Raw genomic sequence first — 15,999 nt, 5'->3', positions numbered from 1 at the left:
GGGAAAGTGTTTTAATTTCAGATAATCTTTAAATAATATGATAACTGTTCTAGCTCGTCAGTCAACATCCTTTTTTTTTTTTTTTGGCAAGAAAACTATATTAATGATTCATGGAGGAAACTATGGAAAATAATATCACCAGAAAGACCGACAACTTACAAAGGCAGCTTGTTTTAAAATAAATAAATAACAGTGGTAATCAAACGACCTTGTTACTTGAGCACGTTTGCAAATCGGATCACTGAGTCTCAAATTCGCTCCAGGGAGCTTTAAAAAAAAAAACTGTTAATTGCTTGTGTGTCATTTTATCAGATTTGTGTATGCGAAAGGAAGTCAGTTTGAGACCAATTAATTAGCAAGCGGGTTGGGGCCAATTTAGCGTTATTGCCATTGCAATCTACACAATTTAGATTAACAAATTGTAAGAAGCAAAACAAGTTAATACGTTTGTCAGTTAACCTGGTCAGCGACACAAAAAATGTCATATTGTTGCACTATAGGGTAGTTTGTATACCGTGTAACTACAGTGTGATCTGTTACATTGCTTGTAACGTGTTAGCGAACCAGGAAGTAGCACAGCTTCGAAGGATGGTCCCGTTAACCAATAGAGTTGTTGCAGAGTCCCTTTTCATCAATTGGGTAAAGCTGCAAGAGCTACGCTTCCCATCCAGTACATCCAATCTGGTACAGTTGCGCGCGCACACTAACCCCTACAATGACGCGATCGCCAAAGTCCCACACTGATCCCACCCATAGCAAGTTAATGATCAGGCAGAGAAAACGGTAACCGTTAGCTGTCTCCAGTATCTTTATTTTCTGATAAAACAATTGTTAGACCATTAATTGTTGAAAATCACATAAATGGCTCATCTTTTCCAGGGGTCTTGATTTAAACGTACAGTACTTTAAAAGATTGATCTATAGCTCGCCCCCAGATGGCACGCCTACCCCATGCAGCCGTACCATTCTCCTTTTTATTGGACCACTGACCGAGCGGAAAAGCTTCTAACGTAACTTGTGTGGATAAGACTGATGCTGCGACTGGACGGTTTGTGCTGTTATAATGCAATATATTACATAGGCCATCATTTTCCAAAATATGTGGGTTTTTTTAACACCGAGAAGGAAAATATAAAACCCTTACAATTGTGGTGACATCGGTCCGTCCATCTTTGCAAAACGCAGTCAAATTACTGGGAGGATATTTTGAACGCGGACCGAAACTTGAGGTAGGCGTTAGGGTAATGAAGTCTTTTCGTTGATTTGTGCATTTTTTTAAACAACAGAATAAACATGTAGGGTCGATTGCAGCGTACACAAGTTAGTCCACTTGATGCGTCTAACTAGCGGATTTAAGCAGGTTTAGTCCACTTGTTAATCCCTATTGCATTGTATCAGAAGGTAATCACCACAGGTGGATCATCCGCTAAATCGGACTAAACAGAAGATTGATTTCGTTTTTTTTTCATTAAAATATTGTAAAAACTTTAATGTATTCAATTTAAACTGAAATGTCAGTGTAATGTGTATTAAATATAAACAACACATTTAGAATTTACCGTTCAGTGTTAAAATATTTTACACGTTTTAAAACGGTGTAAAACTTAGACTTTGTGTTCGATACCACGTCTGTGATATTAAAATAACATACATTTGAATTGCAGTGACAAAAGACACAAATTATAATGGCATACTATGAAAATTTATCTTTTGTGGGGTTATACATTCAGTAGTGATATAAATTAAATTTTCTGCTATAAACAAATGTGAGTATTCATATGAACTTAGAGAAAATGCAGGAAAGGAAAAATCCATGATTATCCCAAGATAAGTTTGAACTGGGTAGTGTAATTATTAAAAGTCTTAATTTGTTTTGTGCAACAGTTTTTTCCGACAGTTCATGCCTACGGTAGTTGGTTGTGTAAGGACAGATAATTGTAATGGTTAATCAACAGTGGACTCTGTATTTGGTTTGTTCCTGTGGTCACCCACACTGTGATATTTGAAGAGCACAGCAGCGAGTGCCGTTATCTCCGGTTTAGCGTGTTATCTTTTCACACATCAATGACGGTTTACTCCGAACCTGAAGCTATACAGACCAGCTGTGTAAACGAAACTTAAATCGTCAGGATATCGCCATGGCCATGCAATACGCATCGGGCTGTGAGATTATTTATGCCTTAGTAATTACACCTTTGACGTAGATAAGGGTGAATACAATCTGTTTAGAGACATTACTCTCTCTCTTTGTTGAAGGTAGATCTTTAAAGAGTATAGCGTTATACGTGCTGCTACAACTGTTTACGTAGCGTACCTGTAAGTGGACATTTTGGAAAGAGCTTTGAAACAGTCTTTAAGTTATAAGTGTAAAAAGTTATCAGGATGTTAACAATGAAAAGAAAAATGACAGGTGCGCTATTTAAACAGTTGTATCAACACTTGGGAACGTATAACGCTGTATTTATCAGAGCCCTGCTACTCACTCGCAGCCCAAAGAGGCCCGACTTTGAAAAAAAAACATGTTCTCATGATGACAGACCATCCGTTGCTAAGCTGCAGTGCTGTTTATTTGACCATACTATACGTTTTGACAACACACATGCACTCAACGATCACCAATAATTGAAAAAGTGAAAATCGAAAATATAAATATATTTTATTGTACATTGGGATCATTAAAATGCATGATTAGTTGTGACCTTTAATTTTATTTTCATTCTGTTTTCTCATTTTCCAGCCCTTCCCTATTTTGCAGATGACCTCACATTTCTTTCTTTTTTTTTTAAGCCTTTTTCATAGAAATGGAAAGGGTCTTTTCCTGAAAGTTTGAAAAAATCCAGAATCAGAGCGTACAACAGAAACAACATATTTATTCTTGCACCACTTTTTTTTTTTAACATGTGCCTTGTGCTTTCTAACTATTAAAAGTCCACACTGAATTATTGCAATATTTTACTGTTTGTCCCTTTAAAATTCCATGAGTGTGACGCTGGCTTTTACAGCAGTTGTTATGAACATCAAGTGTGTTCTCGTTAGATCTGCAAGTTCTTGGCAGGCAATTCACGAGGAAGCTGGCGTTTACAAAGGACATTACTTAGCCCAATATTAGTTAATGCTAGAGTTTTATACAGATAATTCCACTAGATAGTGCAATGATAACCTACTGCTAACCTTAACAGAAGCGACACCAATTTAAGAATTTCGAATTTATAGCACTGCTAAAATTCGAAATTCGTTTACAGCATTCTAATAGGGACCCGTACCAAATGTAAGTATTGCAGTATTTCTTTGTAAGAATGAATAAAGAGAATCTTTTGATTTGAAGGTTGTTGCGCTGCTTTCTAATGTTCCATCTTGGCTTGCCTCGAGATGAAGGTATGCCTTACATCCTGAAGGCTGTCACCCTGCAATAAAGACACCTTTGTGACTCGGTCAATGTGCAAGCAGCTTTCCAGAGGTGGATTACAAGGAGATTGTTAACAGATGGCAAGTGCAGAAAATGAATTGCAGTCTGAGGTTACAACCATTTGAGTTTCTCTCCGTTTATTTCTCCACATTGCTTTACCTATATCCTGTTGAGAAAGTGCCATTGGGCCATTTAGTGAAAATTGTAGATTTGAGAAGTCAAACATCTGACTAATGACTGTACAGTAAACACATGTGTTTCAGTCCCTGTATTCACTTAATGGATGGTGGGATTTTAGGCAACTCAATACTTTTTTGGTACCACATCAAATGCCTTGTGAATACAAAATCCTAACAGGTATAGTATTTTGTAAAACATTTTACCAAAAATATACTGTTTGTATGAGGCATATACACTCCATCTTTAGTAAAGGCAATTAAAGACACATTTGACATAGTGTGGGCAAAATGTCGTTGAACCAGTTAGGTGAGGGTTAAAGCAATTGGTTAAAATGGGAAGGAGCTACTGGATCTGTGGAGTGTAACTAAGGTTGGGGCTCATTTAAAGTTAGTTTCTTCAGGTAAACACGTCTATGTAGGACCCAGAGAATCACACACTGTAGATGATTGTATATGCAGGCTGTATGTGAAAATGAATGTAAAAAAGTCATGTGTCCTATATATATTCCACTGTGTTTGTAGTAGAGCATGTGCCTCCAGCTGTCTACTGCAAATGCCATTAAAAAGTATGTTTTGAATATTTTCCAACTAATCATTAGAAATAATGTGTAAGTGGGTTTAGCCAAATTTATTTGTTTCAGAGAGAGAGAGAGAGATTGAACTGAACTGCTGACAATCAGCTTTTGGAACGGGATCTTCATATGTAGATACACAGGTGCTGGAACAATTTTTATTTAGTGGGGGTGCTGATTATGTGCTCCGATGTCATGCTGATGGAATGGACGTCTTGCGCGTCCGGAATGTCACGGTGAACGAGTGTGTTTAGTATTGCTCCACAAAGCAGCACCCCCAGTTAGTGGCATTTGTGACGATATTTATTTTTGGGACATTTTCAATAACCGTTCTACTGTACATGCGCTCTAATGCATTCCAGCTACTAACCGACTCTCGTGAGATTGTAACCGTGTGATTTATAAAATGTCCCATCCATGTTGTGACTGCCAGCGCTGATTGGTCTATTATCATTTGTGTTTGAAAGCAATGTAAAAAGGCGCAGTGCACTGCACACACAGCTCATAAGATTCACAAAACTATCAGGATTTATCATTGCACCAGCAGGTGCACAGTCAGCACCCCTAGTTCCTGTACCACTGGGGAGAATGAGGATAGAAAGAAAAAAAGACAGATTGGTAGAAACAGGTATAATATTATAAAATCATTAGGTTATTCTATGCTAGGTGGCTTTTAAAATGTCAGTATTATGAACTGGGGATGCTGTATTTGTGTGCTTTTTGAGTTGTAGTCCTCGGTACAAATACATGTCTTGTCAAAGTACCTGAATTTACCTGATGAATATGTATTCGGACCTGACTGGCATGCTTTGAATGTACATACCGTTATGCTGTATTTATCTGTTTTGTTTTTTTTACATGTAGGTACAGGTAAGGAAACCCAGTACTGAATCTTGCCTTTTTAATTTGAATTTTCTGTTTCTCCCTTTTTTTAATTTGCAGATCTGCATTGTTTGCTGCATCCGAACTGACCTCTGGCCACTTGATACACAGCTGCGGGTGGCTTTCCCCACACTGGAGTGCTGCTGCTGGTAGAGATCACCTACTGTGCACAGAGAAATTATAAGCCTTGAGCAAGAGCCTGCTATCTGGTAGCAACACCGAAAACACAGAGAAATAATCCAGTCATCAAGTGAATAACTCATTTCAGTTTTTCTTGTTTGACTGTGGCAAAGACTTTTATTTGTTTCCTTTCATTAAACACATGTGCTGCTTTGTGACTGTCAGCTGCAAAGGGCATAGTAACGCTGGAATTTGCCATCTGCAAGTATCATGTGCTTCTCCTCGGCATTCTTCAAGCTGTCGCGGAAAGTCAAGTTCTTGGTGCTGGTTGGCTTCTGCGTGATGATCCTGACTTGGATTGCCACCTTTGGCAATGTGACCAACGCAGTCAGAGACCGGCCACAATTGGTGGAGCTGATGAGGTCACAGAAGGTTGTGACTGAGGGATTGAGAAACGCAGAGGAGTCGGAATGGGGGAATCGCCATCCTTCTCCAGCCCCAGTGGCCACACTCCAGCCCTGCCCTGCGCTTTCTCCTCATCTACGTAAGTACTGTGTGTATGTGACCAAAAAATCAATAAAAATACTCCTGTGCTCAGTGTAGGTTAACAAGTAAAGATACGCAAGGTAACCATCAGCCCCATTTTAAATTACACACGTTGAAGTGTATTATTGAAATGACATGATGCCACAGTCTGACTTGAACTGGTTAAATAAATTGTTCCTACCTGGATAACTCCCAGCAAGTAAACCAATAATACCAATTAAGGATAGTTCTGAAACCAAGGACACGTTGCAATGATTATGAGAGGATGGAACGTATATCTTTAAATCAATGTCAAAATGAAAATGATTGCAAAACAACGCGTGTAATACAGTATTTGGCAATTTACAAAGTAGCATTCCAACTACAGTTCTTACCGTGCTGTCTCCGTCTATGCCAAAGTAATCCGAGTTAACCCAAGACAGAAACAATGAGAAACCGTGCACACAAACACAAACGGGCTTTGGAATTCAGCAAAACATATCTTGTTTCGGTTTAACAGTACAGCAATTATATGAATCCCTTGCTTCCTTGTTTTCGTTTACTTAACATGGTTAAACTGGGCAGTTCTGTGAAGTGACAGCATGTAAAAAGTGAAACTGAATTCCCAAACGCATTGTCTTTTTTTCTTTTTTTTTTTTCCATCTGCAACTGAATCCATTGTTCTGCTAAGAGGTGAATTTCTTGTTTTAGACACACAAAATGTGCATTGATCGGTTTCCATCAGTACCATCCAGTCAGTAGCAGCATGTGTAAAGTGCAAAGGTCCATCATTTAAGAGGGTATCAGATCTTTCTTCCCTGGTAAATGTATAGAATGTTAGTATGTGAATTAATTGACATGCAGGTGGTCTGCTGGCACTCTCCTTCAAGCCCTCTCTAACACTGGCCGAGGTGGAGCAGGAGAATGCCCAGGTGGTGGAGGGGCAGTATGAGCCTGCGGATTGCCAGCCCCGCCAGAGCGTTGCCATTCTGATCCCCCACCGCAGCCGCGAAAAGCACCTGCTCTACCTGCTGCAGCACCTGCACCCTTTCCTGCAGCGTCAGCAGCTGCACTACGCCATCTACATCATCCACCAGGTACAGGATGATAAGGGACACACCATAACACCTGGTGTCGCCCCCATGTAATGTTCAATTGCAGTCAAAGCTTGTGTACTTTAGACAGAAGGTATTACTTGGCTACAGAATTTAGTAGCTAAGTATTACCTTATTAAATTAATTTATTATGAGGCCTCTGTGTGTGTGTGTGTGTGTGTGTGTAGACAAACTCATTCATTCGGATTGTCATAGCCTGTACTATATCTTGACTCTTGGTGGCAGTAGAATGCTAGAATTCAACTTGTCCTATTGTGAAATGCCATAGATAGTTGATTGAGTGTTTTAAAGTTGTGGATTTACAGTTCACAAACTAAACAAGCCTGAACCTTTTAATTTGTGTTTAATAGGCTGGGAATGTGAAATTCAATCGAGCCAAGCTACTGAATGTAGGGTACCTGGAGGCTCTGAAGGACTATAAGTGGGATTGCTTCATCTTCCACGACGTCGACCTGGTCCCAGAAAACGACTTGAACTTGTACGTCTGCGACAGCCAGCCCAAACACCTCGTGGTGGGGAGGAATGCCACGGGATACAGGCAAGTAGCTAGAGCTGGTGTACAAGAAATACGTACAGCGGTTACAACAAACCAGGCACTCTGAATGCGAGGCGTAGGGCCACCATGACAGCACAGAGTATGACAAGTATGCAGTATGTTTAAATTGTTCTGGAAGGATACCTCCTCAGTAGATACCGTCTTTAAGTCTTTCAGCAGAGTTTGGAGTATTCAGTGAACTATATTTTCCACTTTGGATTAATTTGCACGTTTTATTTTATAGTGAGGCACATGCTTTCTGCTGTAGAAGTTCTTGCTATCAGCCATCTCTTAAACTGTGTCATATCTACTGCCCTGCCCATTGTGATTGAGACTTGAGACTTGAGACTTGTCTGGAAATCCAATTACATAACGGATTCATCAGCAATGTGAGGGACAGTCCTTCTACACAAAAGTGCATGTTACATGTTGCAGGCTCTCATTGGTGAAAAGGTACTGTAGTTTTAGAAGAGATTTATATATATATAATGTCTTTATTATTATTTATTTCTTCATTGAACAGTGAAGGACAAGTTTAATACCCTGCAGTTCTGAGCTTGCACCACTTGTTTGCTTAATTAAATTTAAAAAAAGTTTACAAAAAAAGAACTCTAAATTGAAGGGATCCCAGTGCTGTGAAGCTAATTGTTTCTTACTAAATTGGTAATATTAGTAAAAGAGGGCACACTTTGCACTTGAGCAGAAACTTTGAAAATCTAGCCCTAAAACCCTCCAGTCATTGTACTGCTGTTCTTTCAGTGACTTGAGAAGGTGTGTATTATTGTAACTATTTGCAGTTATTTTTTTAATGCTCAGGCTGCGCTATAAAGGCTATTTTGGAGGAGTGACTGCTATGACGAGGGAGCAGTTCTCCAAAGTGAACGGCTTTTCAAATACATACTGGGGCTGGGGAGGAGAAGATGATGACCTGAGGATAAGGTGGGTGTGAACCACAGCATGGGAAACACTGCTTCAGACTGGTGAAACGAGGTGAACTGCAGCATTTTCTATACATGCTTGGGATATGGAGGAGAGCAATGACCTGAGGGTAAGGGAATAGCTTATTCCACAGTATGAAACACTGCTTGGTCTCATTGTTAGTTGTCAGACTGGTGAAACGAGTTGAACTGAAGCATTATTCTTAGTGGAATTGCAGCATTTTCTGCACCCCCCTACTATTGTCTCCTTCGGCACCATACAGCCAAAAGTATGTGTTGCAAAGAAAGGGTTGTTTAATTTGTGAATGTATAACATGCATGGGAATTGAAATACCATAGGAGCCCCCACCAAACCATTACGTGGACAGGACAGTATAAATAAACTGTTAATCCCCCTGCTCGAAGTCACAGTGTTCTGTAGCATTCTAAGAGCTGACCTTTTCTGCGGTCAATATTAATGAAGGCTAAAAACGATGGAAGGCAATATGCAAACTCAAGAGTGTCTGCATTGCATCCTGCCATATCCCACATGTTGTGATTTTACCCAGAGCAAAGGCTGGATGGTGTTGCTGTTTGGTTAGTGCTGGCCAATCCACAGGGAAGAGAGGCAGAAAGGCTATGCAAATCAAGAGAAACTGCACATGTGTGTTCTTTCATTTTTGATAATAAAATAAGCATTTATTATTTCCACTGTAGTAATCATCCCACCACAGGAGCTTATATTGGATACAGTGCAGTAACTAACATATATAACTAACATACCCCTACAGCTAGCCTGTCACAAACACATATATATACAGATATCTGTATGTATATGTGTTTGTGACAGGCTAGCTGTAGGGGTATGTCAGGCCAGAAAGAATCACAGACAGGCAGTACTTGCAGGTGAAACTGAGATGCTGCGGCACTCAGTGTTTTTAATGAAACAAATAAAATATTTAAACAAAAACAGCACACGGCACTTGACGCCAGAATAAACAGACAAACAAAACGAATAAACAAGCACTAACAAGCACTAACGAGCAGGGATGAACACTAAACACAAAACAAGTACAGTGCTAGTGCTTCCAGCACTCGTAGCAGTTGTTTAATATTATTAGTATTAGTATTATTATTATTATTATTACATTTACCTCTCTCTCTCTCTCTCTGTTCTTTTGCCCTGAACACACACCGAATGAGTAAAACGGGCATCTATATATACTGTTGTGCCGGGATTCAATTACTAATTAATTATTCACTTGAATCGCAGCACGTGAACTTATTTGTGCAACCCCGTGCTCACATACTATTAAATACTTTAAATGCACGTGAAGTGCAATCCCCGTGCCTAAATACAATTATACATTTTAAACACTCGTGCTCATTATTATTTATTTCTTAGCAGACGCCCTTATCCAGGGCGACTTACAATTGTTACAAGATAATGTGTCATTACCCACATTATATCCCATGTACCAACTACAATACACCAACATTAACACACCACACGCAACATATAACACACAAATGCACACAGGGGTGGGGCACAATGCCACAGTATTACACATGTTTGATGTATTTATGCTCGTACACAGCATTCACAGAGTATCTGCAAATTGAAATCTCATTCTGAAGGGTACAAAACGGACGCTTTACAGTGAATCTTTGAAGGACGTGTGTGTGTTGCATTGTGAATATATTGCAGTGGAATGTTCTTTTGCTCCAATCAACTGTTTAATAAAGCGGGTAACTTTTTGTCTGCAATAGACTAAGATTTTTTTTTTTCAATTAATGTATAAATACATTATTTTAACTTCCATTTATCAGAGGTGGCGACTATAAAACTTTAGAAACTGAGATGCTGTGTTTGAATTAAACCAAGGCATGTAAATGCATCTAATTTAATTGTGGTGATAGTTTTATCTGGGGTTGTAGTGTAACAACTACCTGACTAGGTTTTTTTTGTTTTTTTTCTGCTCAAACCTGCAGATGGAAATTAAATGTGAGCTGGAATACTGCTGTAGAAATATGGCTTGCAGGCTAAACTGTTGGGGAAGTAAACCAGCTCCTTTTATAGCACCCTACAGTTAGTGGAACAAAAGGTGCTAAAATCTTAAATTAGTGATTTGTAAATATGTGACTAACTCTCCACCCAGATTCAATAAAGTCTGTGCGAAGGCCATCATAAAGGCTGATAAGTCATTGACTGGGTATTGAGATGTCTGTTGCAATGCTGTCCATTTGTACAAGGTGGAGAGCAGGTAGTAAAGTTAGTTACCTGTCATTCCTGAAGTATGTTACACCTATCAGTTCATTGTCTCTAGTCTCCCTTGCCTCTAAGTTTGGATTTGACATCAGTATACTTGAACCAGATAGCTGTGCAAAAATCTTCATGAGGAACACTAAATAATAAACTATCACTCCCCCAATAAATCTTTTTACAACTTGTGCAAAGGTTAAATTATATAGAGGTCTCAAGTGTCATTTAAGGCCGTAACAAAAAATATACAGTGCTACCCCGTTATAAAGCGACCTGTTACAGTGTGAAATCATAGAACACGGTGAGGTTGTGGCTCCCATTTTCCCCATAATGCAATTTGAATAGTAAAGGTTGGATGAACGTTCCAGATACTTTTGTTGTACACACACGCGTTTCATTACTGAAGTGAGTGCACTCCCTGTTTAAACTAACAACTGAACTCGGACCACCATTCATGACATTCGTTAGGTTTGTGTGGCGGCAGCATGGAGGCTGTGTTTTTGTTTATATATATACACACACACACACACACACACACACACACACACACACACACACACACACACACACAGTTGCTGTGCATTAAGTAACCAAACTGAATTAATAACAGAGCTCGCTACTTGATCAACTAGTGCGGTTGTCGCTGCCTTTTGCAACTGAACTGTGTGTGTACTTAAACTGTATTAAGAGCAAAAGGTGAACTCGCAACCGCATTTAGGCTGTGTGTGTGACGAGGTGATATCGTGAATTATGCTGGGATAAATAAGAGAACTCAGATTTTGTTGTGTTGTTGTTTTTACATTACTGTATTTAAACGCATTTAAGTTGAAACTAGTACTTATAACGCTCAAATGTTTTTTTTATTAAACATTTATTATAAAAAAAATATATACAATTGAAATCAAAGTGGTGTAAACTTTCAACTGGTGGAATAGCAGTTTTTATTATACTGCATTTATTGTAATGACCCGGGATTAATACTGTTGCACGACTGGTCTACGGACCTGTGTGTGTGTGTGTGTTTGTTTGTTAGTAGGGAAGCGGTAAGCTTGCCTCGGACGGGATTGGTGACTGACATCTGGGGAGGCGGGGACATGAAAGCATAGAGAATGTGCTGCTGTAAGAGTGCAAGACTGTTGTTTTTGGTATGGCCCAGGGAGTAAATTAAATCCCATTGTAAATCATTTCGGGAACAAAAATGCCAATACTTGTTATAAGGCGAAACACAAATAATGCGGTCTCCTAATTATGGACCCTGACAACCGCATTATAACAGGGTAGCGCTGTCTATTTTGTATGCTGTTACCTGCCCTACCCATAATTTGAACACCTTTTTTTTTTTTTTTTTTAAATGTAAAACAACACAATCTGGCCTTAATACAGGAGTGGCCTTATTTATTTTAACTTCCATCTGTGAAAACTGTTCTATTTTACTGTTTTAGTTTCTAATGGTTATTAATGCAAGGTTTTACTGTGTATTGCATCAATAAACTACAGTTCATGGTGTAGACAAGTGATCAACCATGCAAAAATGTCTTATGATTTCATACCAGAGCTCTGGAAACTGCAAAATCTAGTTTTTTTCTCATGCCAGGTATTGGTTGCACTGCTGTTTTTGAGATTGAACTGAGTCACTATCAATAAACAGTGGTGTCTGTGTCTTGTCCTAGCAGGAAGCAGGGGTGATCAAATCAACTCTGATGCCATGTAAACCAATGTCTGGCTTGTTCATCAGATTTCAACACAATGCAAATTGTATTCCATTCCATTTCATTGCATGATGTGGTTTGCGCTCCTCCTCCTCCCCCTCCCCCTCCTCCTTTAGGGTTGAACTTCAGAGAATGAAGATTGTTCGTCCGTCCCCTGAAGTAGCCCGCTACACGATGATCTTCCACACCAGGGACAATGGCAACGAAGTGAATAAAGACAGGTGAGGTGAACATAGACCACACATCAATGTGTAAGGTCTCACCAGCGCTGCATTGCTCACCAGTAGTATTTGTAGCTGCTTGCTAGTCCCTCATGTACAGTAGGTGTGGCTGACATTGGCTTTAGATACAATGCAGTAATACCAAGTGAATGAAGCGTTACCCCACCCAGCAACAAATATTTATTTCAATTATTTAAAATGTATGCTGTGTTTGTAATTCAGGGCGAGTCATGTTGTGGTGTTAAATTCTCTCGTAGATTTGTCATGTTTTACAGATTATATTTTAATTAAAAATCCCTAGTAAAATCAAAGCTAGCCAGTCACATACGACAATAGTTGAGACTAACGATTCCCCTCAAATGAGACCTTTTTAAAATGGTTTTGATTGAGAGCTGAGCCTAATAGGGAAGAGATCATAATATTTCTCCAATTTGAAAGGGATTTTTTTTTAAAATTTTTTTGTTAGCGAGCTTGTTGGTTTTTTTTTTTAGTGGTGGAGATTATATTTGCATAAACTTTGCTCAGAAATAATAGCACTACTTTTTTCATTAGCTGTCTTCTCTCTTTCAGCACCCCAGAGATAGGGTTCATGTCAGATCTGTTGTGTCCTCTCTTTTTCAGCACCCCAGAGATAGGGTTCATGTCAGATCTGTGCCAGTGTTGTCGATCAATATGAATGCTGTTGTCTACTGTGCAGGATGCGTCTCTTGAGCCGGACCTCCCGTGTGTGGAAGACGGACGGCCTGAATTCCTGCACCTACAAGGAGCTGTCACTAGAGCGAGTGCCGCTCTACATCAACGTCACTGTGGACATTGGCAAGCCTCCGGGACATCCCTAAGCCCAGGCTTTGTTAGAAGGATATCTTCCTGAAACCGATGAAGTGAAAAGACACTGCTAGACTGTGTTAAAGAAAAATGCTTGAATCAACAGCAAGGAGAGCGAGCCACTGTGAACTTGTAAAACAGACCTGGGCAATTTCTCTCACAATGTGTTGCTAAAGATTGTCTTTTTTCCCCCTCAAGTGTCCTTCAGATTTCTATTTGGGATTTCTACAGTACCACCAGTAGATGCGGGGTGCTGAAGGCCTGTGCTGTCTTCATCACAGGCGACTGTCGAATCAAGTGAGCGCTTTTGTAATTGTATTCTAATTCGAATTCTGAGTCTGTGTGGGAAATTGGAAACTGAGCCCCCTTAGTGGCAGGCCTGTGGAGCTCTATACTAATATTCACGGGTGCAAACTAAAAAGGTAGTTCATTGTCATGGGTGAGCAGCCTTTTAAATGTAATCTCTTTATAATCTTCATTTACATGTACAGTATATTTTTGCAAGGAATTGTGATTAAGCAAGCTGGGCTGGGAAGAGTATATGATGCATCAGAGTGTAAAAAATTAAATCGGTGTACAGCCAATAAACACTGGAATAACTGGAAGTGGTTACTCAATTCATGTTGACCACCCCTTTCCCATTTATTTAAAAAAACAAAAAAAAAACAAAAAAAAAACACTACATTTCCCAGTGCAGCTGGGCAATGTCCCTCCTTCCTGACTCGTATCTATAATTGATTCGTTCTGAATACTTTAAACCCACCCCAACTACTGAGTGGCAGCACATTCCTACTTTTCTATTGGAGACGCTGCTTGCGAGATTTAAACTGAGATTACAATTAGGAATGGAGGCTTGTTCTAGGGATTTAAAGCTGTATTACAGTTAAGATATGGAGGATTTAAAACAGAATAGCAAATTGTGGCGAAATGTAAAAAAAATGCCTACACACAACATAACCCAGATGAATGTTCCCGTGACTATAGGGATTTAGTTGTGGAACACAGCAAAGGAAAGAAGGTATGTGCTGTTGAGTTCCCAAGCATTCTGGAAAGTAACCGAAAACAATCATTTCATACAGTATATAAAGAGCGAAATCCCCCCCAATTTTTTTTTAACATAAAACTCAAATAGCTAAAAATTTAAATTAATAAAAACTGAAAAACAGAAGCCCTAATTATAATGAATATGACTCCTTTCTATTACAAAATATTTTAAAATGCCGTTCTGGATTTCCTTTTAAAGAACCAAAACACCTGCCTTATGATTTGCGGTGAAAATCCCAGCCTTCAATAAAATAGCCACTGTGACTGAGGAGGCAGTGTTTATCAAATACTAAGATGAATGTATGGCAGTTATACTGAAGTTCAGTGCAATTGTAAAACTGATGCTGAAATGTAAAACTGAAGTGTCCATGGAGCCTCAATCACCATGATACAGGGTATAGTGGGATATATATTTAAATTGCTATTACAATCTGTTGAATACTCAATCATTTCTTTTTCTTTTTTACATAATTTACTTTTCTGATACAGTTCCTAGGCATACATGCAGACAGAATGTTTTGCATCACCCTATAGCATTAACTAATTTTGATTCGTAAAGTCGAATGAAACCTGCTGAATAATGTTACGTCAACATATTGAATTGCATACTGCTTTGTAGTTTTCCATATAATCAATGAAGAACTGACAAATTGCAAATGGAAACTGGACTGGAAACTGGGCTAGTCCTAACCCAAAACAAAATTAAACTTAAAATAAATAAATAAATACACACACAAAAAAAGAATAAACTAAATCTTAAAGTGGGGGCTTTCCCTTGGTTTCAAAGGGACCTGGAATCTGGTCACAGGGGTTCCCTTAGTACCGTGTCCGCCTCCTGGTCACAGGTGGGAATTGCGGGTCTATGATTCTGAAGGCACAAACAAGAGTCACTGTGGCAGCAAAGTATGCTTTTTTCCCCTCGGGTCCTTTGGCTGCAGCTGATCTCCTCCTATGCTTTCCAAAACATTAACTAACTCCCAAGCCACCACAGTCCCCTGATATGCTTGCAACATCCACCTCCCCAATCAGTGATGCACTGATCACTCGTTGGCAGACGTACCACCTTAATCTTTGTATTGAAGTGGGGAAGGTTGGAAACATAAACCCGCCATAGACACGGGTCTGTTCCATCTTGACAAGGGAAGGACGTTAATGGCTTTAGCGACTTTACCTGTCAGGAAGCCAAACTTCACAACTAAATGTCCTTCACCCGGACACAGACACGTTTGGAAATCTAACATGAAATACTGACTAACGATTTATGGCTTCCGGTAAACGTTTGCGAAATCTTTTTTGTAGTTTCATTGATTTACATGATGTTAAATAAAATATCTAAATGTTCATATAGTGTGTTGTTTTTTTTTTTTTTTAATTGTCTCAATACTAAAATTCTAGCTGACGCAAAACTTTTGTCAAGAGCTGTATTAATGGGGTGGCTATGTAGCCCGCATGATATGTTTTAATAACTATTTTAACATCACCGAGTGTTACAATGCTGAATGAATACACTGAGCCTCAAACACATGACGTGCACAACGAGCTTCAACAGCACACCCTGGGCATTTTATTAGCATTATTGTCTTCTCTGTGCCAGTAGCAAAGTTCAGCACTCTATGCAGGCTAGATAATCCATAGCATGTGTGGCTGTTTAATGCAAAGTGCAAATTTATTATATTTTGCTACCCC

The 15,999-nt window shown here is 39.2% G+C and overlaps 1 protein-coding gene across 3 annotated transcripts; it reads left to right on the top strand.

Annotated features, from left to right (window-relative positions):
- The first annotated feature begins 794 nt into the window (after window positions 1-794).
- LOC117972656 (beta-1,4-galactosyltransferase 4-like) lies at window positions 795-15,656 on the top strand. 3 transcript variants are annotated; one of them, XM_059028434.1, is made up of 7 exons: window positions 795-1,229; window positions 5,100-5,703; window positions 6,549-6,781; window positions 7,150-7,337; window positions 8,151-8,273; window positions 12,340-12,444; window positions 13,066-13,201. In XM_059028434.1, exons 2-7 carry the CDS (start codon window positions 5,430-5,432, stop codon window positions 13,118-13,120), a joined length of 978 nt encoding a protein of 325 aa, XP_058884417.1. In that variant the 5' UTR covers window positions 795-1,229; window positions 5,100-5,429; the 3' UTR covers window positions 13,121-13,201. The 3 variants fall into 3 exon arrangements, with proteins under 3 accessions (XP_058884417.1, XP_034778350.2, XP_034778349.2); XM_034922459.2 differs by having other exon boundaries at window positions 798-1,048; window positions 13,142-15,656; XM_034922458.2 differs by having other exon boundaries at window positions 798-1,229; window positions 13,142-15,656.
- The last annotated feature ends 343 nt before the right edge of the window (window positions 15,657-15,999 follow it).

Source organism: Acipenser ruthenus, chromosome 8 (genome assembly GCF_902713425.1).
Source record: "Acipenser ruthenus chromosome 8, fAciRut3.2 maternal haplotype, whole genome shotgun sequence".
In the NCBI taxonomy this organism is placed as follows: domain Eukaryota; kingdom Metazoa; phylum Chordata; class Actinopteri; order Acipenseriformes; family Acipenseridae; genus Acipenser; species Acipenser ruthenus.
The sequence above is the reverse complement of the archived record's forward strand: the minus strand, read 5'-3'. Positions and strand labels throughout refer to the sequence as shown.

Coding starts and splice junctions, on each gene's coding strand:
- LOC117972656 (XM_034922459.2), top strand. CDS start 5,430: ATGTGCTTCTCCTCGGCATTCTTCAAGCTGTCGCGGAAAGTCAAGTTC. Junction 6,782..7,149: donor CCATCTACATCATCCACCAG/GTACAGGATGAT, acceptor TGTGTTTAATAG/GCTGGGAATGTGAAATTCAA. Junction 12,445..13,141: donor AACGAAGTGAATAAAGACAG/GTGAGGTGAACA, acceptor TCTACTGTGCAG/GATGCGTCTCTTGAGCCGGA.